Raw genomic sequence first — 26150 nt, 5'->3', positions numbered from 1 at the left:
CTAGTTCAGTTCTAGTTCAGTTCTAGTTCAGTTCTAGTTCAGTTCTAGTTCAGTTCTAGTTCAGTTCTAGTTCAGTTCTAGTTCAGTTCTAGTTCAGTTCTAGTTCAGTTCTAGTTCAGTTCTAGTTCAGTTCTAGTTCAGTTCAGTTCTTGTTCTGTTCTAGTTCAGTTATAGTTCAGTTCTAGTTCAGTTCTGGTTCAGTTCTAGTTCAGTTCTAGTTCAGTTCTAGTTCAGTTCTTGTTCTGTTCTAGTTCAGTTATAGTTCAGTTCTAGTTCAGTTCTGATTCAGTTCTAGTTCAGTTCTAGTTCAGTTCTAGTTCAATTCTAGTTCAGTTCTAATTTAGCTCTACTTTATTTCTAATTAACTAATACTTCAGATATAGTTTTCATTAGTTTAAATAACTTGTTTTCTTTATTTTACAAACTATTCCCTAAATCCGATACAATATATAAAAACCGTTAACAAAAAAATCAGTTAATCAATTATTTTAGGCAAGACTAATCTCAATAACGAATACTTTAACAGCCACATTGCCAAATTACTCCTTTCTCATACAACACTATAAAAAACCCCATTCAAAGTAAAAGTAATCACTCGTTACTTGTCAAAAAAACGCCATTTTAAGAATTTTCTGAGAAAGTGAAGAAGTGTTTTCTGTCCTGTTCGTGACGGGTTAACGTGAATAATAATTTATAATACAAAAATTACCAATAATTTTAAACAAATAAAACGTTTTTACGTTACCAACAACAACAACCAATACGGAAAAGTCTAAACGATTAATAAAATATAAAAAAGAAAAGCAAGAAATTAGAAAATTGCATTCCAAGCCAACAACACATACAAAAGAAATATAAAAAAAGTCAGAAGTTAAAAAAGTAAGAAAATTGAGAAGAAGAAGAAGATTCAGCGAATAAAAAAAAGTAATTCTCATTGGATTTTTGCTTTTTATTACACTCACACACCAGCAGCAAGTAAAAGACCAACAAACAGTGTGAATTGCAACAAACTCTCGTGTGAAGCAGTGCAAAAGAAAGAGATAACTATAGAGTGTGTACTAAGAGAACATATATAGAGAATAGTTGAATTGCAAAAAATAAAAAGAAAAGAAATTTGAATTGTTTTTTTTAATAATACTGAATATATTTATTTTTTCTTTAAAAGAAAACTTTAGTTTTCTCGTTAATAAAACATAGAAAAGAAAAAAACAATAATATATTAAAAAAAATATTGTGCGTGTTGAGTGTGAACAATTTTGCATAAGAAAAAGTTTGCTATTACGTCCATTACAACAAAAAGATCAACGAACTTCCGAAAGTAAGAAAGATAAAGAAAAGGAAAACGAATAAAGTGGAGTTGAAGGAAAAGAGGTAAGTTTTCTTTATTGTGTATTAAAATATTTGATTATTGTAATAATTATATGTAAATATTGTTATTATGTTGTAATTATACAAGTTTTAGTTAAAATTTGTATAATTTTTTGCTGCGGCCGGTGTTTTTTTGTGCATTTTATGCATTCCTTAAAGTGAAAGGTTGCCAGATAGATATTTGTTTTATGGAAAGCTGCCGGAGTTCTTTTCATCTTTTATTTAGGAATAGTTTGTTGGAAATGTCGTTTAATTAATAGGGTTCTATAAATTGACTTTCGAATAATCAAACAATCGACTTTTTGTCGAAAAAAGTCGAGAAAAGTCGAAGTCGACTATTTTGTTCCAAAAAAGTCGATAACTCGACTATCGTCTGTGAAAAAGTCGAAAAGTCGACTTTGTGAATAAAAGTCGAAAAAAGCCGAAAAGTCGAAAAAAGTCGAAAAAAATCGGAAAAGGTCGAAAAATCGAAAATTGTAGAAAAAAGTCAAAAATTTTAAAAAAGTGGAAAAAAATCAAAAACTCTAAAATAGTCGGAAAAACTGGAGAAAAGTCAAAAAATAGTCGGAATAAAGTAGAAAGAAGTCGAAAATAGTCAAAAAGTCGAAAAAATCGAAAAGTCGGAAAAAGTCGAAAAGTCGACTATTTATAAAATATTTATAGTCGAAATGTCTAAAAGTCGACTTATATTTAAATGAAAAAAGTCGCAAAAGTTAAAAAATCGACTTTTCATAAAATGCAAAAAGTCGAAAAGTCAACTTTTAACTAAATGAAAAAAGTCGAAAAGTTGACTTTTCGTTTCAACTGTAGAACCCTACTAATTAACGTTCGCTGAAATTTTATAAGATCTTCTAAAAATCGAGATTCTTTTCTTATTTAACTATAATACATTTATACCAGGATTAAACACAAAGTCTATGGTAATCAAAGTTTTGCAAATTATTTGTGAGTTATGATTCAAAGTCAGCTCAATCCCTGTCTTCGGGTGACAACAAGGTCTCCCAAGTGCCCTGGACGAATGTGGAATCGTCGACCCTTATAAAAATTATTTTCTTTCAATAAATTGCTGTTAGTTATGATGTTGTTCATAAAAGGGTTGTAACGAAATTTAACAAGATAAATGTTGAACATATGAAAGTTAGATCAGATTACTGATATGAACAATTTTCAATAGAAAGTTTAGCTTTTGAAGTTGTTAAAGTTATATCTTATCTAGGCTGGACCTAACCTGAAACTATTATCTTATTATGGACAAAGAAGGTTAACTTGAATTTAGGAGTCGTAGTCGATGGAACCCAAGTAAACTTGGATTTATGCGTCGTAGTCGATGGAACTTAAGTATCGACCATTAACCACATAATGATTTTGGGGGTCACCTTTGACAGCCTATTTACCTCTTCAGCTCTTGCCACTACAATCACGCATAGATTGCGAAGTAGAAATAAGGTCCTAAAAACACTAACCGGCAGCACTTGGGGAATGGATAAATAAACCTTGTTTGTAGCTTCCTATAAAACAATTTTCTGGTCAGTGGTCAATTATGTGCCGAATTTAGTTGTTGTAGTCGATGGAACCCAAGTATCGACCGTGAATCACAAAATGATTTTGGGGGCCTTGCCACTGCAATCAAGCATAGATTGCGAAGTAGAAATAAGGTCCTCATAGATCTAGCAAGCAGCTCTTGGCCAATGGACAAATAAACCTTGTTAGCTACCTATAAAACAATTGGCCGGTCAGTGGTCAGATATGCTGCTCCAGAGTGGTCTCCTTCGCTGAGTGATACCCAAAGCTACCAAAATGCTGCATGCAAATAACCTCAGAGCGCCGAGTAAACGAAGGTCCTTCCAGTCAACGAACATAATGTGATACTTTATTCAGTAGTTCGTCCCCCAAGGTATGTCTGGATAGACCTTTGTGTATACGAGGAGAGCATGCGATGATATGTGCAAGATCTCTTGGATCGGACTTCGTATACAGCAGCTTTGAACGACATTTCTAGAGACGCCATCATTGCCACGGTTTCAGGTTATCGCATGAGTTTCGTTCTTGTACGTCGCCCACCGCTTATAGCAAAAAATGGAAAACAACCTGCTGCAGAAAACAAGAGTTGCTCTTGCACAATTGAGTTTGGAATGGAGCAACACGCCTCAACGCCTTTTGGTCGCGCATAAACCGTGTCGTCTCCAATATATAGTCTCCATGATACCAAACACATATTCTACTACCACGCCCACCCTACTTTACTAAGCTCAATGGATTTTTGGACTAACACTACTGAAGTAGCCCGCATCGACTATTGGCTTGTGATTTTGAATGAATTAATTTCATTTTATGAATTAGCGAGAATCGTTTGAAAATTTCTATATAAAATACAAACATTTGGAAATTTTAAGTGTATTTGAAAGGTTAAATGACGTCTGGCATCACTGTTGTACATATTACTGTTATTGCTAATGTTTTATTAAACATTTTAATTTAATGAAATTTTTGAAATTTTTTGGTTTTCTATCGAAAAATGAAAAACATTCAAACTATTTTTAATTCCAAATGGATTATTATTCCCTTAAACTTCCCTTATTAGTACTTTGCTTTTTTTTGTTATTTTTCTCAATGTTTCCCTACAATCATCACCAGCACGTATACAACTTTGTCTCCTATAGTCTTATTACTCCCCCTCACTGTCATTAATGTTTTGTTATTCTGAGTGTCATTGTACGTTAAAGGAGCAAAGCTATATATTAACTTAACGAAGCATGACAAAAGTAACGAGTACAAGAAAACAAAAAAACCTAAAACTGAACACACAACTATTGACGAATGAATAGCAACGACGAAATTTACCGACAACTAACGAATGTTTCTTTCACAGAGATATTTTACAAAACCGAAAAAAAGGCGAGTGTGTGCAGCAGCAAAAAATCGTATTGGTGAATAATTTTTTACAAAATAACACTGAAAATTAATTAAAAAAATTAGAAATTTTAAGAAAATCCTTTAAATTAAACGTGTTTCTAAAGCTGTTCGTAACGTGTGAGTGTGTGCAAACCGAAATAACAGCAAAAATTGAATTTGAAAATTAAGTCCAAAAAAAAATTGTGAATGTTGCAAACAAGAAATTTTTTTTTTTTTTGCGCAAGAAGAAAATATAGTTAATATAAGAAAAAAAATATAAAAAGTTTTATTGCAAAGTGTTACGGGACCTTAAATACTAAAGTTTAACAATAAAAAACGCTTAGAAAACATTTACTAGACAATTTTTTGTGTGGATATTTCTAAACAATAATTAAAATAAAAACTGCATCAAAAAAACATTTTCATTGTGTTGGGTAGAAAAAAAATATTCGTTTTAAGCAGAAAAGCAGCAGAAAAAAAAACGTATTCGTTGTTTTTACAACGAGAAAGTGAAAAACTAACAAAAAAGCTGTAAGAAAAAAAAGTAGCAAATAGAAAGAAACGCATCCCTTGGAGCCGCAACCCATTCACAAAGTGATAACAAAGCAAACAATAAACAAAAGATTATTTAAAAAAAAAACAAAACACGGCAAAATTTTGAAAGGGTAAATAAAATATTAGTTTTTTTTTTGTATAGAATAAATAAATTTCTATTTTTTTTTGTGTTAAAAAGACGCCACCACAATTGGTGTTTTCTTTTTTGTCTTTATGTTTTCGTTAAGTTTTTGCTAGTTTTTCTTGGTTTCTCTTTTGTTTTAACTTTTTACATGAAATTTTTTTGTTTTCATTCATTACTTTATTTTGCATTCAATTTTGTATACATGTTTCTGTTCGTTCAAACACTAGTTGTCTCTTTCTAACGCACTACACTATTAGTGGTGGCAAAATTGTTTGTTTTTTATAGCGAGTTAATGATGATATTGCCAGATTGTTATCATTATAAGTGAAAATAAAGCAATATTCAAGGAATTGCCAAAATAAGTTAAAACTTTTGTTAATATTTTTTAATAATTTTAAAGTTTTTGTTAAATTATTTTTTCATTTTCATTATTTAGAATTAAATTTATAAAAAGACAACTTAAACATTTACTTTTTAGTTATAATTTATAACTTTCTAATTGTTTTTTGTATAGGACTCCCCCAGATGATGTATTTTTGTTTATATATTTTCTTAAGGGTAGTTAAACTAACATCTAACTAACATTAAAATGTTTGACATATCGTTTAGTATAAATAGTGGGGACTTCACAATATATTTTTTGTTTTAAATATAAATTTTTATTAATTTTCATATTATCTTCTTCTTTTTTGTAAAACACTCATTGTTTTGACATTTTTTGACATTTTTAAACTAGACTTAACTTTCTGTTAGATTAAACTCGGAACAAATTTAGGTGGACTTTAACCGTTGATTGTGTTTTTCAGTTTGAATTTAAGATCAGTTAAATTTGTTTGTTTTTGTTCATCCGAAATTATTGTTTTATTATTTTTGTTAATTTTGTTTTCTCATTTATAACTTAAGTTTAATTGGCCTAATAACACTCAGTTAAAGTAAGATAATAAGGGCGGGTTTCTTACTTCTCAGTTAAACTAGGCTTAACTTGCTGTTAGATTAAACTCGGAACAAATTTAGGCGGACTTTAACCGATAATTGTGTTTTTCAGTTTTAGATTTAAGCTCAGTTAACTTTGTTAGTATTGCCAACTTTCCACTTATAAACATAAACAATAAACAGCTGTTTTTTTTTTTTTTTTTTAATTTTGTAAAATGAAAAATTTTGAAAAATCTTTAAATAAACATTTAAAACAATAATAAATAAAACAAAACATATCAGAAAATTGCAATTTATTTAAAATATTAAGGTTTTGTTCTTCCGAAATCATTGTTTTATTGTTTTTGTTAATTGTGTTTTCTCACTTAAAAATTGAATTTAATTGGCACTCAGTTAAAGTAAGATAATAAGTAACTTTACTGATAACTGAAAAACACGAAAAATATATTAAACCAGGTTTAACCAAAGAATGAAGATTATCTTTATCAGAAAAAATCGCCCTTACTTACGTACTTTAGTTAGTTAGTTAGTCGGTTTATTAGTTAGTTAGTTATTTAGTTAGTTAGTTTGAAAGGATGATTTACTTACTTACTTACTTACTTACTTACTTACTTACTTATTTACTTACTTACTTACTTACTTACTTACTTACTTACTTATTTACTTACTTACTTACTTACTTACTTACTTACTTACTTACTTAGTTACATACTTACTTACTTACTTACTTACTTACTTACTTAGTTACATACTTACTTACTTACTTACTTACTTACTTACTTACTTACTTACTTACCTACTTACTTGCTTTCTTACTTACTTACTTATTTACATACTTACAGTTCTCTTTCAAATCCCCTTTAATCACTTATATCTTATTCTAATTCGCCTTTTTTCTGTCTCTCTCTCTTTTCAGGATAAACAGAAGACTGAGGTTTAGTTAATAAACTTACATTAAAACAAAAAAGGATTAACAAAAAAACTCCTATAAACAAATCAAACTATTATTATTTACAAAAAGTCGTTCGTCATTTCTACTAAGTTTGACTTTTTAAGGAAAGAGAAACAATAAAACACTTTCTAAACACTTCTCTAAGAATTCAAGAAAAACCAAAACAAGAAGTAAAACAAACAACAACAAAAAAACCTGCCAAACATTATAAAAATTCATTCAAAAACAACAAAGTTCTTTTTGTTTTTCTCCACACACAAACACAAGAAAGCTAACTAAATAAAATACAAACAATAAATAAGACTATTTATTCATTATTATTTAAACACAAAAAAAATCCAATACAATTTTTTATTTTGCAACATAAGCAATTAATTGCATAAAAATTTAAATAATACAAAAAAAGTCTAAATAAGAGATAAACACCAACAAAAACAATAAGAGCACGACAACAGCAACAACAACAACTATATAATAGTAAAAAAATACAAAAATATACCTATTGTTTAAAACAAAACAACAGGTATCATCTATCTTCTTCATTGAATTTAAAACAAAATAGAAAACCAAACAATAATAAATACAACAACAAAAAATATAAAAGCAAATTAGCAGTAGCCACATACAAGCAGCAGCAACAGCAACAACAACCACAAGATCCGAAGAGTGAGAGGTGCTTGGTGCACGAGGGGCAAGTTAACGCTAATGAGGATCTATTGGCAGCATGAGTACACTGGGGGGAAGTAGGGGAGAGCGAAATGCCAAGCCCAAGTTCTCAGCACTCGATATAAATCGAATGTACAAAAATAGTCGTGTAAGTTATAAATATTAAAAATTAATTTATAAACAAATTTTATAACACTTGTTTCACTTGAAATGAATTTAATTATGTTTTTATTAAATTTTTTATCTTTTATTTTATTTTTTTCTTTAGGGTGAAACAACGGAACCTTCAGCACAAAAAAATCAAGTGCCACGTAAACATGGAATGCAAAGTTTGGGCAAAGTGCCGTCCGCTCGGCGACCACCAGCTAATTTACCATCCTTAAAAGCTGAAACAACTAGTTCGCCAATAATTGCTAACAATAATATAAGTGGTCAAGAAGGTAAGTGGTGAAATTTTTACCACAATAGTTAAAAGTCAGCTAATACCAATGGTTTAGTTAAATAATCCAGTACAGTTTTAGTTCATTTCAAGTTCGGTTGTAGTTTAGTTCTAGTTCATTTCTAGTTCACTTCGAGCTCAGTTCTAGTTCAGTTCAAGTTCAGTTCTAATTCAGTTCTAGTTCAGTTCTAGTTCAGTTCTAGTTCAGTTCTAGTTCAGTTCTAGTTCAGTACTAGTTCAGTACTAGTTCAGTACTAGTTCAGTACTAGTTCAGTACTAGTTCAGTACTAGTTCAGTACTAGTTCAGTACTAGTTCAGTTCTAGTTCAATTCTAGTTCAGTTCTGGTTTAGTTAAATAATCCAGTACAGCTTTAGTTCATTTCAAGTTCGGTTGTAGTTTTTTCTAGTTCACTCCGAGCTCAGTTCTAGTTCAGTTCAAGTTCAGTTCTAGTTCAGTTCTAGTTCAGTTCTAGTTCAGTTCTAGTTCAGTTCTAGTTCAGTTCTAGTTCAGTTCTAGTTCAGTTCTAGTTCAGTTCTAGTTCAGTTCTAGTTCAGTTCAGTTCTAGTTCAGTTCAGTTCAGTTCTAGTTCAGTTCTAGTATAGTTCTTGTTCAGTTCTAGTCAAGTTTAAGTACAGTTCTAGTTCAGCTCTAGTTCTGTTCTAGTTCAGTTCTAGTTCTGTTCTAGTTCAGTTCTAGTTCAGTTCTCGTTCAGTTCTAGTTCAGTTCTAGTTCAGTTCTAGTTCAGTTCTAGTTCAGTTCTAGTTCAGTTCTAGTTCAGTTCTACTTCAGTTCTAGTTCAGTTCTAGTTCAGTTCTAGTTCAGCTCTAGTTCAGTTCTAGTTCAGTTCTAGTTCAGTTCTAGTTTAGCTCTAGTTCAGTTCTATTTCAGTTCTAGTTCAGCTCTAGTTCAGTTCTAGTATAGTTCTTGTTCAGTTCTAGTTCAGTTCTAGTTCAGTTCTTGTTCACTTCTAGTTCAGTTCTAGTTCATTTCTAGTCCCGTTCAAGTATAGTTCTAGTTGAGTTCTAGTTCAGTTCTAGTTCAGTTCTAGTTCAGTTCTAGTTCTAGTTCAGTTCTAGTTCAGTTCTAGTTCAGTTCTAGTTCAGTTCTAGTTCAGTTCTAGTTCAGTTCTAGTTCAATTCTAGTTTAGTTCTAGTTCAGTTCTACTTCAGTTCTAGTTTTAGTTTAGTACTAGTTCAGTTCTACTTCAGATCTCTTGCAGTTCTAGTTTAGCTCTTGTTTAGTTTAGTTCAGTTCTAGTTCAGCTGTTGTTCAGTTCTAGTTTAGTTCTAGTTCAGTTCTAGTTCAGTTTTAGTTCAGTTCTAGTTCAGTTCTACTTCAGTTCTAGTTCAGTTTTACTTCAGTTCTAGTTCAGTTCTAGTTCAGTTTTAGTTCAGTTCTAGTTCATTTCCAGTTCAGTACTAGTTCATTTCTAGTTCAGTTCTAGTTCATTTCTAGTTCAGTTCTATCACCTATTCAAACGGTCAGTACAATATGTCTTAAACATAATTATCTTTAGAGAAATAAGAATAATAGTTCTTAAACTTCTACATCTACCAAAACTTATTATATTTTCCAATAAATAATATTAAATCTTAGGAGGCGTACAAACACCAACGTCGGGTAATAATCCATTAAAAAGTACCAATATAACTAATAACAGCAGTAACAACATTAGCAGCAACTCAAACAACAGTAATATTACTGCAAACAACATCAATAGTAGCAGCAGCGGCAGCAGCCTTCATAAACAATACAACAGTAACAGTAATAATAACAATAACAACAACAGCAGCAGCAACAGCAACAACAACAGTAGTAGTAATAGCAATAGCAACAGCACTGTTATTGGAGTTGGTAGCAAATTAATAAATAATTCTGCACCGGTTGGTGGTAAAAACAGCGGTAGTAATCACAATCAACACCACCACAATCAACAGAAACCCATAACATGGTCTGCGGTAACAACAGGAAACGACAACCAACGAGGTGGGAAAAATACAGCAAATGTACCACCACTCTATCAGAGTCCACAATTTCAACACGAGTTTCCAACATTAGATGGCACAGTTGGTGGCGTCGGAAGCGGTGGCAATGCGAATGCTGCAAATCGCCGAAGTGGTGGCGGCGCAGGAGAACGAAACGAACGGGGTGGAGGGGACAGAGACAGAGGAGATCAAATGCACCATCATCATCATCAACAGCAGCAACATCATCACTCGAATTCGAATCATCATCAGAATTATCATCATCAACGTGGTGGAGATTATCATCATGGTGGTGGCGGCGGCGGAAGCCGACATCAACAGCAGCATCATCAACAACGCAACGAGGCACACAACAACTACAGAGATGGCAACGACGGAAACGGCGGCGATCAAAATCGCGACATGAACGAAGTAAGCTTAAGACCCCAAACAGATACTGCAGCTTGGTTGCAACAACAGGAGAAAAACGCCAAGGGCGTTGCAGCCGACAACCAAGCGAACCATCAGGGCCAGGGCCCCCAACAGGGTGCGGCTAATAATTCTGGCGCTGCAGTACCACTACCAATATTGGCCTTGATGCCACCATTTATGCAGCGCGGTGTACCGCTACCAGCCGGCAGTGGCAGCGGTGGTGGCAACGGTACATCTACAGGTGGTTCAAATATGGGACGTTCCCAGACACCACCTAACTATCAAAATGGTATAACTAAAGATTCGTCTTCATCGTCTTTGAATTCACGACAACAAACTCGCGGAAACATACAGGACTATAGATCGAACTCTTCAAATTCTTCATCGGCAGTCAGTAGTTTCCGACAGGCTACGTCTATACCCAAACGTCCTCCATTACTTAATACTCCTCCACTTCCCAATAGTAATGGTGGCGGTGGTGGCGTTAGCGGTGTGAACCGTAAAGACAAGGATTATATTATTGAACCCGAAGTGGCTCAGATGCAAAGACCTATTATACGAGAAGAAGATTTGGAACGTCTAAATGCTATTGCTAACGATGACAGTTGGACAAAACAGGATGACATTGATTATACAAAGAAATTGACTTTCTCAGATGATGAATCACCCGAAGATACGCCAACGCAGGAACGTGAGAGACCAGTATTCAATAAAACCAACAGTGGCAATCTCAATGATCAACGCAAAAATTCCAATGCCAGTGGAACATCCTCCATTACGGGTGGTGGAGCTGGTGCGGGTAATTGGCAAAGAAAGGAACGTGACAGCTTGGAAAGGGAAAAATCTATCAGTGGTGGTGATCATATAGAAGATACACGTCACCAAAATGGCCATAGACCTGCTGGTGGTACTGGTAGCATAACCCTGGATGCAAGTGTATATGAAAGAGTTAAACAACGCAAGGAGGAAGAAGAACGTAGGGAAATGGAAAGAAAATTGGCAGCTGCGAGAAAAAAACAAGAATTAGAAATGAAAATGAATAGTAAAAAAGTGGCTGGAGATGTTGGTTATGGCTATGACCAGCAGCAGTCGCAACAACAAACGCAGCAGCAGCAACAACAACCGCAACAAGGACAAATGAGTTCATCAACCAGCGGAGAAGAGAGCCAACAATCACGCAGAAGTGGTGGAGGTTATGAACGTTCGGGCAACTCGGATAGAGGAAGTACTGGTAGTCGTAGTGGGGGCTACGATTCACGAGACATGAGAGGATCTGGAGATTTTGTTAGAGGTAGTGGCAATGCAAGTGGTGGCGCTGGAGGTGGCTTAACAAATGCCGCTAATAACAACAATGCTGCAGGAGCTAAAGTACAACAAGGTTCCAAAATAGTATTTTCAGCTCATTTTCAATCGAATCTACCACCACGGTTTCGTCAACAACAGCAAATGCAAACTACAACTTCCTCTGGAGGTGGTGTAGGAGGAGGCACTGGCTCCGGCGCAGGTGGCAATAACCAATCGCAAACCGGTAGATCTATTTCTAATGCAAATAGCATAGGTATGGATAAGACTTCATCTTCGGCTACAACCAATTACGATAATTCCTCCCGTTACATACAAAAAGGTTCAGGATCTCAACGTATGGGCGGTGGAGGTAATGGTGGAGGACGTAGTAGTGAATACCGCGATAGCTATACTCGCAGTGGAGGTTATCGTTCACGCAATGACAGTGAAAGAGATGATGATCGTTATCATGGTGGTGGTCGCGGTGGCAATCGTGGAGGAGATGATTATAGTCGTGGTATGGGACCCAATCAATTGTCTCGCAGTATTTCCGATACTTCCCAGCGTAAGACTAGTGTCTCATCAAATGATGATTCCGTAAAACATGGTTTTACCGGAGACTCTAGCAACTATGGCAGTGGTTTGGTATCCTCTTGGGCTGAAGAAACCGATGCTGAACTAAAAAGACAACGTGATGAAAGCTTTTCATCTTCGCACAGTCATGAATCGATACCCATTAAGATATTACAAAGGCCTCATACACAAAAGAGTGTTTCGGAAGAGGAAACCTCACCGCCTCAACAAAAGCAGCAGCAGCAACAACAACAGCAGCATCATATGCAGCAGCAACAGCAACATCATAAACAACATCGTATGAGTGAGAGCAGTGATCATCAATCTTCTAACACTTTCGCTCCCACACAGATATTAAGACGTTCGGAATCGAATGATCAAAATAAATTAAATGTTAGTGCAACTGCAACAACCAGTCTTACGGAACAACAACAAGCGGCAAAACAGTCGGATGAAACTAAAGAGGAAACACATAAAACTGAAAATGATTTGCAGTCTAAGCGTACGGAAACTGAGACAAATACGCGCAAAGAACTTTCACCTAAGGTGGGAGATTCGGATAACACCAAGTCGCAGCAACATGAACAGGAACAACGAGCTCCTATGCCACAGAGAGAAAAACGTCCCAGTCCTAGAAGTGGTGGAGGTCGAGATTCTACTGGTGGTGGACGTGGTAATGACCGAGATCGTATTTCTCATTCACGTAGTTTTGGAGCCAGTAGTGGTAGTTCCTATCGTGGCGGCAGAGGAGATGGCGGCGGTTGGAATCAGCGAGGCGGTAACTCGAGAGGAGGTCGTTATCAAAATTCGGGCAATAACCAAGATATGCATTATTCAGATCATGACAATGATGATAATGATGATGACCATCACTATTCAAGCGGCAGACGCTCGGAGCGCAGTCCCAAAGTACCACGTAAAGATGGTGGTGGTGGCAGAGGCCAGGGAGGTCGTAGCAATGCCGGTTCTTCAGACGAAAGAGGTTTTGCCCCTCGAGGTGAACCCTCACGTAGAGGTCGTGGTGGAGGCGGTAATGTAGGTGACAGAGGCATGAATTCCTCCTCATCGTTTAGAACCCGCTATGTACAAAGTTATGACGATCACAATAAAGATTTGAAACGCACCTCAGAGTCATCGGAGAACAATAATGCAGAAGTAGACAAAACCAAGCAAAATCAAATGGCCTTAAGTGCAGGTCTCACTAAAGTCAAAGACAAAGAGGGAGGAGGAGAACGTTCTCAAACCCAAACAGTAGCGGGAGGTAAACAACAGTCGCCACCACAACAGCAGCAGCAGATGAAAAAATCCAATGAACCTGAAAAGAAAAACTCGACCACTACACCACCCAAACAGTTTTCAGGAAGTGGCCAACAGCAACAACAACAACAGCAACGTAAGGAAAGTATTTCAAGTACGAAAACCGATGATGAACGTAGCAACAACTCAAACAACAGCAGCAATATTAACAACCAAGAACGAGACAAGAAATCTGCTTCTAAGGAAAAAGACGTACCCACAACTGCGGCTCTAACTTCAAGAAGCTCCTCTAATATTACCGGTTCAACAAATAGTGCTACGCTGGCGGCCGGAACACAAGCTAAAAAACAAGATTTACCAATGACAACACTGCCAAATGCTGTTACACAAGGTTCAACCATAACAGTAAAACCTACTCAGCAACAGCAGGTAATGCAACAACAGCAACCGCAAACCATAACCAAACCTCCTCCAGGTCTAGGAGGCACTATTATCAAACCAGCCGTATCAACGTCTAGCATTTCTTCTTCAATGCAGCAAAAAGCGGCACAAGATTTACAGAAAAGTAAAGCGGATACAAATGCCGCTGCGCAAAAGCTCGAAAATGAGAAATCCAAAATGTCAACGGTCAGTTCCATTAGTGTAGACAATAAGTCTAGTACAGGAGGTCTACTAATTGATGGTACACCCGTCAATACCATAATATTCGAAAATACCAATTACAAACAACAAGCACAAGCTGCGCAAATGAAACGTTCTTCGGAATCTTTGGTGGCTTCATCTGTAGTTGTTTCTAATGTTTCTGGTGTTAATGTTTCGGTAACGGGCGTTGATACTCTGACCAATGCTCTATCACAAATGACATTCGGTGGTAACTCGAAACAAGCAGCCGATAGTATTGTTCAACAGTCTACAGTAGTGGGTGGAAGCGGTGTTTCAGCTAATGATTATGATAAGGAAATGAAGCTTGGTTTCTCATTTGGTGATGCTACCGAATCCTACACCTCAGCCACCAAGGGCATGACACAACAACAACAGCAACAACAGAATGACAATGAAACAAAACAAACGAATCAAAATCATCAGCAGCAACAACAACAGCAGCAACAGGCACAAGCTTCTCTGCAACAACAACAGCAGCAACAACAACAGCAGACTCCCCAGCATCAGCAGCAACAATCTCAACAGGCTCAAAACATTATATCAGCAGCAGATTTAAACATGAAAATTGCCAGTGTCAAAAAAGTATGGGAAAATGTGCAACCCACTTTGTCCAGCGAGGCGTCATCTACGGTATTGCAACAACAACAGCAACTACATCATCAACAGCATCAACAACAACAGCAGCATCAACAGCAACAACAAATGGAAGCTGTAGATACTAGCGGTCATATGACTGCCGCTTCATTTGTAGCCGCTGTGGCCGCCTCTCAGCAACAGCAGCAACAACATTTGCCTCACTATGCTGTAACTGCGGTACACATGCAACATCATTCTTTATCTTCACCTGGCACCGTGCCATCGGCATTTGGTGGTCATGCTTCAGCATTCGATGCTGCCCAATTGGAGCAACAGTTTAGTCAAACTGCCGCCGGTATAGTAGTGGGAGCTAATGATGACAACTCCGTAGTAGGTTATCCAAGTCCTCAACAACAACAAAATGTGCAACAACAGCAACAACAGAGCCTCAAACATCCTTCGGATGTTGTAAAACAACAACAACAGCAGCAACAACAAGTATCAGCTGCCGCAAAACAAATGCAACAGCATCATGCCTCCTCGATGGGTATGTCACCACCACCCAATCTCCAGCAACAACAACAACACCAGCAACAGCAGCAGCAACAACAACAGCAATCGGCTGCCCAACAGCAAATGCATGCACACCAACCCTTCTATCAGGCTTCACCACAATTCACGGGTATGCCCACCATACCCAGTCCACCGGCAGCCGTTGTTTATAATTCATCACAAATGCCACCGCCACCCTCGCAGGGAGGACTCTACGCACCATTCCATTCTCTTGATCATTCAAGTCGTTCACAGTTTTCGGCAGCTGCGGCTCACAGTTTTCCGGGACACTTTGGTGCGGCCGCCGCAGCGGGTGGACCCTTTAATGCCTATCCCATACAAACACCACCGAATATGGCTACCGCACCCACCCCCGAAATGTATTCTAACCTCACTTCACAATTCCGCATGGGTGGAGGTCCCTCACCGTTTGGTAATCCCAATTCGCAGCAATTAAACAATCCCAATGCCGCAACTGTGGCCATTATATCTTCGAATTCCAATTCTTTAATGTCCACAGTGGGTTCTGTCAAACCGCCTCCCTCCTCCCAACAATTAGGCACAATAGGTTCTAAAGGAGCTGGTGGCGGTGGACCCTTTGCCGCCGCACAACAGTACATGAACTTGTATGCTGCTGGTCCACCACCACAACATCCTCAAGGTGGTCCTCCTGGACCTCCACCCGGAGCCCATCAATTGCAATCGAATAGCTACTATTCAAATTCTGCGGGCGGACCTAGTGGACCTACCGCCTTCTATGGTGGTCCACCACCACAAGGCGCTGGAGCTGGTGCTCAAAATTATGGTCTGGCGGCTGCAGCCGCAGCTGCTAGCCTCTATGGAGGACATGCTGGTCATCAAGGTGGTCCACCGGGTTCGAATGGACCACCTGGTCCTCCACAAGGCCCACCCGGTCCACAATCTCAACATACAATGGGCAACTTTAATACACAATTCATGAACTCACAACTGCTAACGGCGGCGGCAATAAATCAATTTCGTGGCGGACCAACGCCACAGCAACAGGCAGCAGCTGCCGCGTATATGAAGTCGAGTCAGCAACAAACACATCTACAAGATTCAGTAAGTGTTGTTAATGAATTGTTATTGTGATTAGTACAGAATATTTATGTTTGTTTTGTAAATTAATTTTAGATGGGTCGTCAATTGAAGAGTCCTTTGGGCGCTGATGTTAGTTTAAATTTGGTTAAACAAGCTCAATCACAACCAAGTCCACCACATCATAAAAATTATGGAAGTGTAAGTAGAGAAAAATAAAAAAAGCCTAGAAACTTGCTAACTTACTAAATATCTAGATAATTTGCTATCTATCTATCTATCTATCTATCTATCTATCTATCTATATATCTATCTATCTATTTATCTATCTATCTATCTATCTATCTATCTATCTATCTATCTATCTATCTATCTATCTATCTATCTATCTATCTATCTATCTATATATCTACCTACCTATCTATCTATCTATCCATATGTACTTGTTTACTTACTAATTTACTCACTTTCTTTTCAGTGGGATCAAGTAATGCAACAGCAGGCTGCTGCTCAGCAACAACAGCAACAGCAATCTCAGCAGGCCGTGCAACAGAGAATGGCCGGTGGCCCCGGTGGTAATAATCAAAATATGAATCCTAATAATCGTGGGGGAGGTGGTGCTGGTGGTCCACCAGGATCGCAGGGATCCCAGGGACGTTATCCTGCGCCCATACAAAGGCCGACTAACTATCCACAGCATCCACAGGGACCACAAGTTCAGCAACAGCAACAAGTACAACAGCAACAACAACAGCAGCAGCAACAACAACAAGCTCAAAGAGGTCAACAACCTCAAAATCTTCGCCAAGGAGGCGGAGGTGGTGGCAATGGTAATGGCGGACCGCAAGGTGGTGGCCCTGGTGGTCCCCAAGGCGGTGGCCAAGTAGGTGCTCCTGGTAATGGAGGAGGCCCTGGTGGTCCCGGTGGTAATAATCAAGGTGGCGGCAATAATAATCCACAATCGGCTAATCAACAGCAACAACAATTGAATAAACCCTATTATGCGAACAATGCGGCCAGTGCTGGTCCAAATCGAGGTAATTAAAAATTACTTAGATTTACGATAACACACACACACACACTCAACCACCCATCTCCCTCCCTCACCACATAAATCATAAACTTTATTATCATCAACATCGTTATATATGCATCATACCTGTCCCTCACACACACTCTTTCCTTTTTATCCTCACCACACACATACATTTTTCATGCATTTTGAATTTTAATTTGTTCATAAAAACATGTTTAAAATATTACAAACAAACAAAACTTTAATTAATTTACTTAATAATGCAATAATTGCACATTATTTTTATTATATACATTTTTTTAATTTATATTTAAATATTGAAAGAAATCTTACTCTTTATATTAGAAAGAATAAAAAAAGAACAAAACAACAAACTTATTTGCTAAAGAAATATATACTATTTAATAATAATTAACAAAAAGAAAATTTAAAATTTGAATAAATTTATATTTATATGCGTAAAAGCAAAGAAAACTACAATGAAATTTCTTTTTTTTTTTTAATTGGTTATTTTATTCTTTTGCATAAAGTTTTGATAATAATTACTTTTGAAAAAACATATTACAATTAAGGGCAATTTTAAAATATGTACCATTAAAGTACTTTGGACGTACAGATGAATTAAATGCAGCATTTTTTGTTTTCTTTATATTCCCTGTAAACCATTCGAGATAGGAAAAAGTACTTTTTTTCATTTTTTGAGAATTTTCAGTTCTTGTTTTCATAAATAATTCTAAAAGTACCATTTGAAGAATAGAAGAAGTAAAAGCTTATAGTTTCTATGCCTTCCTTTTTGTTTCATATTATAGAAAGTTCATAAAGAAGTAAAAGTTGAAGTATGAAAAAGTACAATGAAAAAGTTCTCTTTTTGCATATTAATTCAATGAAAACTCGGAATAGAAAGTATTAAAAGTACTTTTTGAAAAAATGAAAAATGGCAAAAAAGTTATTTCTTAAGAGTTTTGCATTCACTCAATTATAAATTATAGATTTCTAGGAAATTTTTCGTTCTATAGTCCAGTCTATAGATCATTATATAGTTCAGTCTATAGATCATTCTATAATCCAGTCTATATATCATTCTATAGTCCAGTCTGTAGATCATTTCATAGTTCAGACAATAGATTATTATACAGTCCAGTCTATAGATCAGTCTATAATCCAGTTAAAGACTATTCTGTATTCTAGCACACAGGCTGTTCTATAATATAGCCTATATACTAGTCAATTGTCTAGTCTATAGACTATTCTATAGTTCTGTCTATAGACTATTCTAAAGTCAAGTCTTTAGACTCTTCTATAGTCAAGCCTATAGACTATTCTAAAGTCAAGTCTTTAGACTGTTCTATAGTCAAGCCTATAGACTATTCTATAGTCTAGTCTATAGACTATTTTATAGTCTAGTCTATAGACTATTCTATAGTCTAGTCTATAGACTATTTTATAGTCTAGTCTATAGACTATTCTATAGTCTAGTCTATAGACTATTCTATAGTCTAGTCTATAGACTATTCTATAGTCTAGTCTATAGACTATTCTATAGTCTAGTCTATAGACTATTCTGTAGTCTAGTCTATAGACTATTCTGTAGTCTAGTCTATAGACTATTCTATAGTCTAGTCTATAGACTATTCTGTAGTCTAGTCTATAGACTATTCTATAGTCTAGTCTATAGACTATTATATAGTCTAGTCTATAGACTATTCTATAGTCTAGTCTATAGACTATTCTATAGTCTAGTCTATAGACTATTATATAGTCTAGTCTATAGACTATTCTATAGTCTAGTCTATAGACTATTCTATAGTCTAGTCTAAAGACTATTATATAGTCTAGTCTAAACACTATTCTGTAGTCTAGTCTATAGACTATTCTATAGTCAAGCCTATAGACTATTCTATAGTCAATAGACTAGAGTATGGTCTATTCTATTGTCTAGTCTATAGACTATTCTATTGTCTAATCTATAGACTGTTATTGTCTATTCTATAGACTATTCTATAGTCTAGTCTATTGACTATTCTATAGACTAGTCTATAAACTATAGTCAAGCCCATAGACTATTCTATAGTCTAGTCTATAAACTATTCTAAAGTCAAGTCTTTGGACTGTTCTATAGTCAAGCCTATAGACTATTCTATACTCTATTCTAAAGTCTAATCTATAGACTATTCTATAGTCTAGTCTATAGACTATTCTATAGTCTAGTCTATAGACTATTTTATAGTCTAGTCTATAGACTATTCTATAGTCTAGTCTATAGACTATTCTATAGTCTAGTGTATAGACTATTCTATAGTCTAGTCTATAGACTATTCTATAGTCTAGTCTACAGACTATTCTATAGTCTAGTGTATAGACTATTCTATAGTCTAGTGTATAGACTATTCTATAGTCTAGTCTATAGACTATTCTATAGTCTAGTCTATAGACTATTCTATAATATAGTCTATAGACTATGCAGTCTAGTCTATAGACTATTCTATAGTCTAGTCTATAGACTATTCTATAGTCTAGTCTATAGACTATTCTATAGTCTAGTGTATAGACTATTCTATAGTCTAGTCTATAGACTATTCCATAGTTTAGCCTATAGACTATTCTATAGCCTAGTCTATAGACTATTCAATAGTCTAGTCTATAGACTATGCTATAGTCTAGTCTTTAGAATATTCTATAGTCTAGTCTATAGACTATTCTATAGTCTAGTCTATAGACTATTCTATAGTCTAGTCTATAGACTATAATATAGTCTAGTATTTAGACTATTCTATAGTCTAGTCTATAGACTATTCTATGGTCTTTCTATAGACTATTCGAGAATCTAGTCTGTAGACTATTCTATAGTCCAGTCTTTAAGCTAGATTATTGAATAGTCTATAGGCTAGACTATAGTCTATTCTATTGTCTAGCCTATAGACTATTCCATTGTTTAGTCTACACACTATTCTAGTCTATTCTATTGACTATTCGAGTGTTTATATATTTATAGACTATTTTATATATTTATAGACTATTTTGTAGTCCAGTCTATAGACTAGATTATAGAATAGTCTATAGACTAAACTATGGTCTTATCTATTGTTAAGACTATAGTCTATTATGTAGTCCCGTCTATAGGCTATTCTATAGTCCAATCTATAGACTATTCTATAGTCCATTTGTTCGTTTGCTTGTGTGAATTAATAAAAGAGAATTGTCGTTGATATTAATGAGAGAAGATATTGTTATTCTCTCAAATTTATAATAAAATTTTCTAATTTGTTGTTTTATTTCAATATCGTTTTGCTGCATACAATTTTCACTTATTTCAAACATCATTGCGTTAATATAAAGATTCACACATTTTTCTGTTTAAATCACTGTTATATATTAAAAAAAAACCTTAAACTAACAAATGTAATTACAAATTTCTTTTCCTTTTCAGCTAATCACAATTAAATTACAAAAAAATACTGGCAAATTAATAAAAAATATAATTAAAGGTTATAAGAAAAGTAAGTTAATTGCTTTTGGTTTTAGTGAAAAAAAAAAATTACAAAAAAATAACTTGCGAATTAATAGAAAATTATTATAAAATACAAAACATAAACTTAAATAATTTTTCTATTACATAACAAAACAAAAACAATTTCTTATATATTTAAATATAAAAAAACATTTAAAAAAAAAGTAATTGAAAAATTTACATACCCAAATAAAAAATATAAAAAATTTATATAAAAAATATAAAAAAAGGACTTTCTCCCAGAATTATAAAAATTCACACACACACACACGTTTGTAAACCGGCGAACAGGATAGAAACACTTATTTAAACAAAATATTATTAAAAAATAATAATATAATTGAAAAAAAGGATTTATAACTAAAATAAAAAGAAACAATTTCTTTTTTAAAAAAAAAATTTTATATTTTAATTAAAATTAATTAAAATATAAAATCAAAAAAAGAAGTTTATAAAAAAAACAAAAACGCATAGCAAAAAAATGTTTTTACTTCTTGTATCTCTACGAAACTCTACACAACCACAATGTTTATAATTAAAAACAAAAAAACAAACAAAAATTCATTACATAAAAAAAATTATTTAATTTTTTTCTTTTCTTTTTTTATATTTAATTTAAATTTTATTATTATTATCATAAAAACAAAAAAACCTTTATATTATTATATATTAATGAAAACATAACATTATAATTATGCATAATATACATTTATATAATATATATATATTTTTAATTTTAGCATACAATTTCATCTTCTTTTTTTTTAAATAAATAGTTTATAAATTATTATTATAAAAAAAACATAAATATGAACCAATAATAATGAGTTTAAAGTAACAAAAAAAGAATATTTATAATATTTTTTATTATAAAACAGAAATTTTATATTTTAAAGAATACTTTTCGTTGCTTGACAAGGACATCAATATAAAAGGACATATAAATTTATGGATTTGTTAAAAAGTGACTGCATTAACATCTTGTTTCAAATAGTAAAATGATCTTTAGTCTAGACAATAGAGATTCCAAACTAAATACTATTCTATAATCTACACTATAGACTATTGTATGGTCTAGTCTACAGACTATCCTATAGCCAGTGCTATAGACTATATTATAGTCCATACAATAGACTATATAAAAACTATTTAATAGTACAGACGATTCTATAGTTTGGACTATATAATATAGTCATGAGTATGGACTGTAGAACAAATTGTAGTCTGGACTATAGAATATAGTCATGAGTAGAACAGTCTATAGTCTTCACTGTACTATAGACTATTCTAAAGTCCAGACAATAGACAGTTCTAAAGTCCAGTCTATAGACTACTCTATAGTCCAGTCTATAGACTGTTCTATAGTCCATACTATAGACTGTTCTATAGTCCACACTATAGATTTCTATAGTTCTATAGTTCAGACTAGAGATTGTTCTATAGTCCAGACTATAGGCTGTTCTATAGTCCACACTATAGGCTGTTCTATAGTCCACACTATAGAGTGGTCTATAGTCCAGTCTATAGACTATTCTGTAGTCCAGTCAGTCATACAGTCTAGTCCAGACTATAGACTGTTCAATAGTCAAGACTATATATCATTTAATAGTCCAGACTATAGACTGTTCTATAGTCCAGATTATAGACTGTTCTATTGTCCAGACTATAGACTGTTCAATAGTCCAGATTATAGACTGTTCTATAGTCTGGACTATAGACTATTCTATAATCCAGTCTATAGACTGTTCTATAGTCCAGACTATAGACTGTTCTATAGTCCAGACAATATACTATTCTATAGTCCAGAATACAGACATTTCTATAGTCCAGACTATAGACTATTCTATAGTTAAGACTATATACTGTTTTATAGTCTAGTCTAGAGAGAGTTCTATAGTATACTCTATAGACTATCCTATAGTCCTGACCTAGATCATAGTTATTCTTCTTTATTATTATCAATCAAGATCTAAATAGAATTTAAATCTGAATTTTGATTGTTCAAACGCACTTTTTCAACAAAATTTTGTTAAAAACTTTTAGAAGAACATATGTTGTCACTTTAATAACACGAAATTATCCATAATACCCAGACTTTCTATTGAAATTAAACAGTTTTGTAAATAGAACGAGAAATTTAAGAAATTAAAGGTACGAATTTCAAATTTAAAGAAACTTTAATATTTTTATAAAAAATATAAAATAGAAATTTAAAAAAATTTTCAAGCAAATTCGTTAATTCTGCGATTTTGAATAAAAAATTTCGCACATTTTAGTTTATGATGTTTGAATGTTGTCAATCAAACTTGTTAAAAACTTAATGAACTATTGTTATTGTGAATTGAACATATTATTGTGAATTGAACAACATTGGCAAAATTCACCGTAACAACTTTTTCATTTGATTAAATATAAAGTTCTGTGGGCGATAGGGAATGGGATTTGTTTAGGAAACATTTCACTTTCTTGAATGCAAAACGTTTGGAACTACTCGCTAAAACTGTTTAATTAAATTACAAATGAACAACCGGACTTAACTTTAAAATCTTAAAAACAAACAATGAATGAAAATGAGGTTATGAAAAAAATATATAAATAAAATTTATTAAACAAAAAATACATAAAATTCCCTTAAACATATTTAAATAATAAAAAAACGTTAAAAACATATTAAGCATTAAATTTAAAAAGCCAGCTTATCACTGATATTTAAAAAATAACATTAACATTGACAAAAAAAAATGGAAATTATACGAAAACAAATTACTGCTAAAATAAATAATTAAAAAAAAATCACACACACAAAAATTAAATAAAACGAAAAAAATAATTCAATGTTTTATAAAAAAAATTAAAAATTCTTAGATGTTTCTTAAAATATAAAAAAAACTAAATAAATAAACATTATATAAAACATATACATTTAATTATAAAAAAAATAAAACAAATGATAAAATTTACAAGAAAAATGTCTTTGAGACAAAAAGAAATTTTAAAAACTTTAGTTTAATAAAAAGTTTAACAAGCAGCTGTCAAAAGCAAAATCTGGAAATAATTTTGAGGTTAACCTTAAGGTTGCCTGTTAAACTTTTAAAATAAATTTAAGGAAAATTTCAGTTAAATTTGAGAAACTTTTGAAAGAAATTTAAAATAAAAATCTAGACAAAAAACTGGATTAGATTAGAACAGATTTAAATCAGATTTCAAAAACAGGCATAAATTAGTACTTTATGCCTGTTTTTGAAATCTGAAATTTTACGCTAGACAATAGACTAGATAATAGACGAGTATAGAGTGTAGACAAGATTATTGTATAAGCTATAGACTAGACTATAGAATAGACTATAGACTAATCTAATGACTAGACTATAGACTAGACTACAGACAAGACTATAGAGTAGAATATGGACTAGAATATTAACCTTACTATAAACTAGACTATAGACTAGACTATAGACTAGACTATAGACTAGACTATAGACTAGACTATAGACTAGACTATAGACTAGACTATAGACTAGACTATAGGCTATACTATAGACTAGACTATAGACTAGACTATAGGCTAGACTATAGGCTAGACTATAGACTAGACTATAGACTAAACTATAGAGTAGACTAAAGACTAGACTATAGACTAGGCTATAGACTAGACTATAAATTAGACTATAGACTGGACTATAGACTAGACTTTAGACTAGACTATAGACTAGACAATAGACTAGGTTATAGACTAGTTTATAAACTAGACTATATACTGGACTATGCTATAGACTAGACTATAAATTAGACTATAGACTAGACTATAGACTAAACTATAAATTAGACTATAGACTAGACTATAGACTAGACTATAGACTAGACATTAGACTATAGACTAGACAATAGACTAGACTATAGACTAGACAATAGACTAGACTATAGACTAGACAATAGACTAGATTATAGACTAGTCTATAGACTAGATAATGGACTAGACTATAGGCTAGACTAGAGACTAGACTATAGGATAGACTATATAGACTAGATTATAGACTAAACTTTAGACTAGACTATAGTCTAGGCTAAAGACTTGACTTTATATTAGACTTAAATCTAGACTAGTCCATAGACTAGACTTTACTATAGACTACACTATAGGGAATACTTTAGACTAGATTATAAACTAGACTATAGACTAGACTATAGACTAGGCTATAGATTAGACTATAGACTAGATTATAGACTAGTCTAAAGACTAAACTACAGACTAGACTATAGACTAGACTATAGGCTAGACTATAGACTAGACTATAGACTAGACTATAGAATAGACTATAGACTATACTATAGACTAGACTATAGACTAGACTATAGGCTAGACTATAGACTAGACTATAGACTAGACTATAGACTAGCCTATAGACTAGACTATAGACTAGACTATAGACTAGCCTATAGACTAGACTATAGATCAGACTATAGACTAGACTATAGACTAGACTATAGATCAGACTATAGACTAGACTATAGACTACACTATAGACTAGACTATAGACTACACTATAGACTAGACTTGGCATCAAACTCTAGACTAGATTAGAAGAGACATGGCTTTAAACTCTAGACTAGACTATAAACTAGATTATAGACTAGACTTGGCTTTAAACTCTAGACTAGACTATAGACTAGACTATAGACTAGACTATAGACTAGACTATAGACTAGTCTATAGACTAGACTATAGACTAGACTATAGACTGGACTATAGACTAGACTATAGACTAGACTATAGACTAGACTATAGACTAGACTATAGACTAGACTATAGGCTAGACTATAGACTAGACTATAGACTAGACTATAGACGAGACTATAGACTAGACTGTAGACTAGACTGTAGACTAGACTGTAGACTAGACTGTAGACTAGACTATAGACTAGACTAAAGACTAGACTATAGACTATAGGCTAGACAATAGACCAGACTTTTGAGTACGCTATAGTCAAGACTATAGAGTAGAGAATAGACTAGACTATTCTTCAAGGAAAATTGTACTTTTGTTCTCACGGAGTTTTTATTTAGTTTTAATATAAAAGTTTTATGTTTAACTGAAATTTTCCTTTTTCTAAAAAAAAATCAAATTTTACAAAACTCATTTGAAAAGTAAACAATTTAATTTATTATTATCTCTTTAATCCACAATTTATTTAATTATTTAATTTTTTAATTTATTCTTATTTTTTTTACAACAATTATATATATATAAAAACAATTTAAATTCATCTATATTTTAAACAAATTGTATGTATATCAAAAAAAAAAAAAAAATCATT

General features: G+C 33.5%; 1 protein-coding gene and 1 long non-coding RNA gene across 3 annotated transcripts; both read left to right on the top strand.

Moving 5' to 3' along the window:
* Positions 1-523: 523 nt before the first annotated feature.
* LOC111682850 lies at positions 524-6886 on the top strand. Its single transcript, XR_002762678.2, has 2 exons — positions 524-1371; positions 6789-6886. It is a non-coding gene; the product is annotated as an uncharacterized LOC111682850 (long non-coding RNA).
* A 332-nt stretch (positions 6887-7218) lies between these two features.
* On the top strand, positions 7219-20968 carry LOC111682855 (probable serine/threonine-protein kinase DDB_G0282963). 2 transcript variants are annotated; one of them, XM_046947394.1, is made up of 6 exons: positions 7219-7638; positions 7759-7930; positions 9527-16314; positions 16387-16491; positions 16769-17327; positions 20754-20968. In XM_046947394.1, exons 1-6 carry the CDS (start codon positions 7549-7551, stop codon positions 20765-20767), a joined length of 7728 nt encoding a protein of 2575 aa, XP_046803350.1. In that variant the 5' UTR covers positions 7219-7548; the 3' UTR covers positions 20768-20968. The 2 variants fall into 2 exon arrangements, with proteins under 2 accessions (XP_046803350.1, XP_046803351.1); XM_046947395.1 differs by lacking the exon at positions 20754-20968 and having other exon boundaries at positions 16769-17342.
* Positions 20969-26150: the final 5182 nt, after the last annotated feature.

Source organism: Lucilia cuprina, chromosome 3 (assembly GCF_022045245.1).
Source record: "Lucilia cuprina isolate Lc7/37 chromosome 3, ASM2204524v1, whole genome shotgun sequence".
Classification (NCBI taxonomy): Eukaryota; Metazoa; Arthropoda; class Insecta; order Diptera; family Calliphoridae; genus Lucilia; species Lucilia cuprina.
Note: the sequence above shows the minus strand (reverse complement) of the source record. Positions and strands in the feature narration are given on the sequence as shown.

Coding starts and splice junctions, on each gene's coding strand:
- LOC111682855 (XM_046947394.1), top strand. CDS start 7,549: ATGAGTACACTGGGGGGAAGTAGGGGAGAGCGAAATGCCAAGCCCAAG. Junction 7,639..7,758: donor GAATGTACAAAAATAGTCGT/GTAAGTTATAAA, acceptor TTTTTTCTTTAG/GGTGAAACAACGGAACCTTC. Junction 16,492..16,768: donor ATCATAAAAATTATGGAAGT/GTAAGTAGAGAA, acceptor CTTTCTTTTCAG/TGGGATCAAGTAATGCAACA.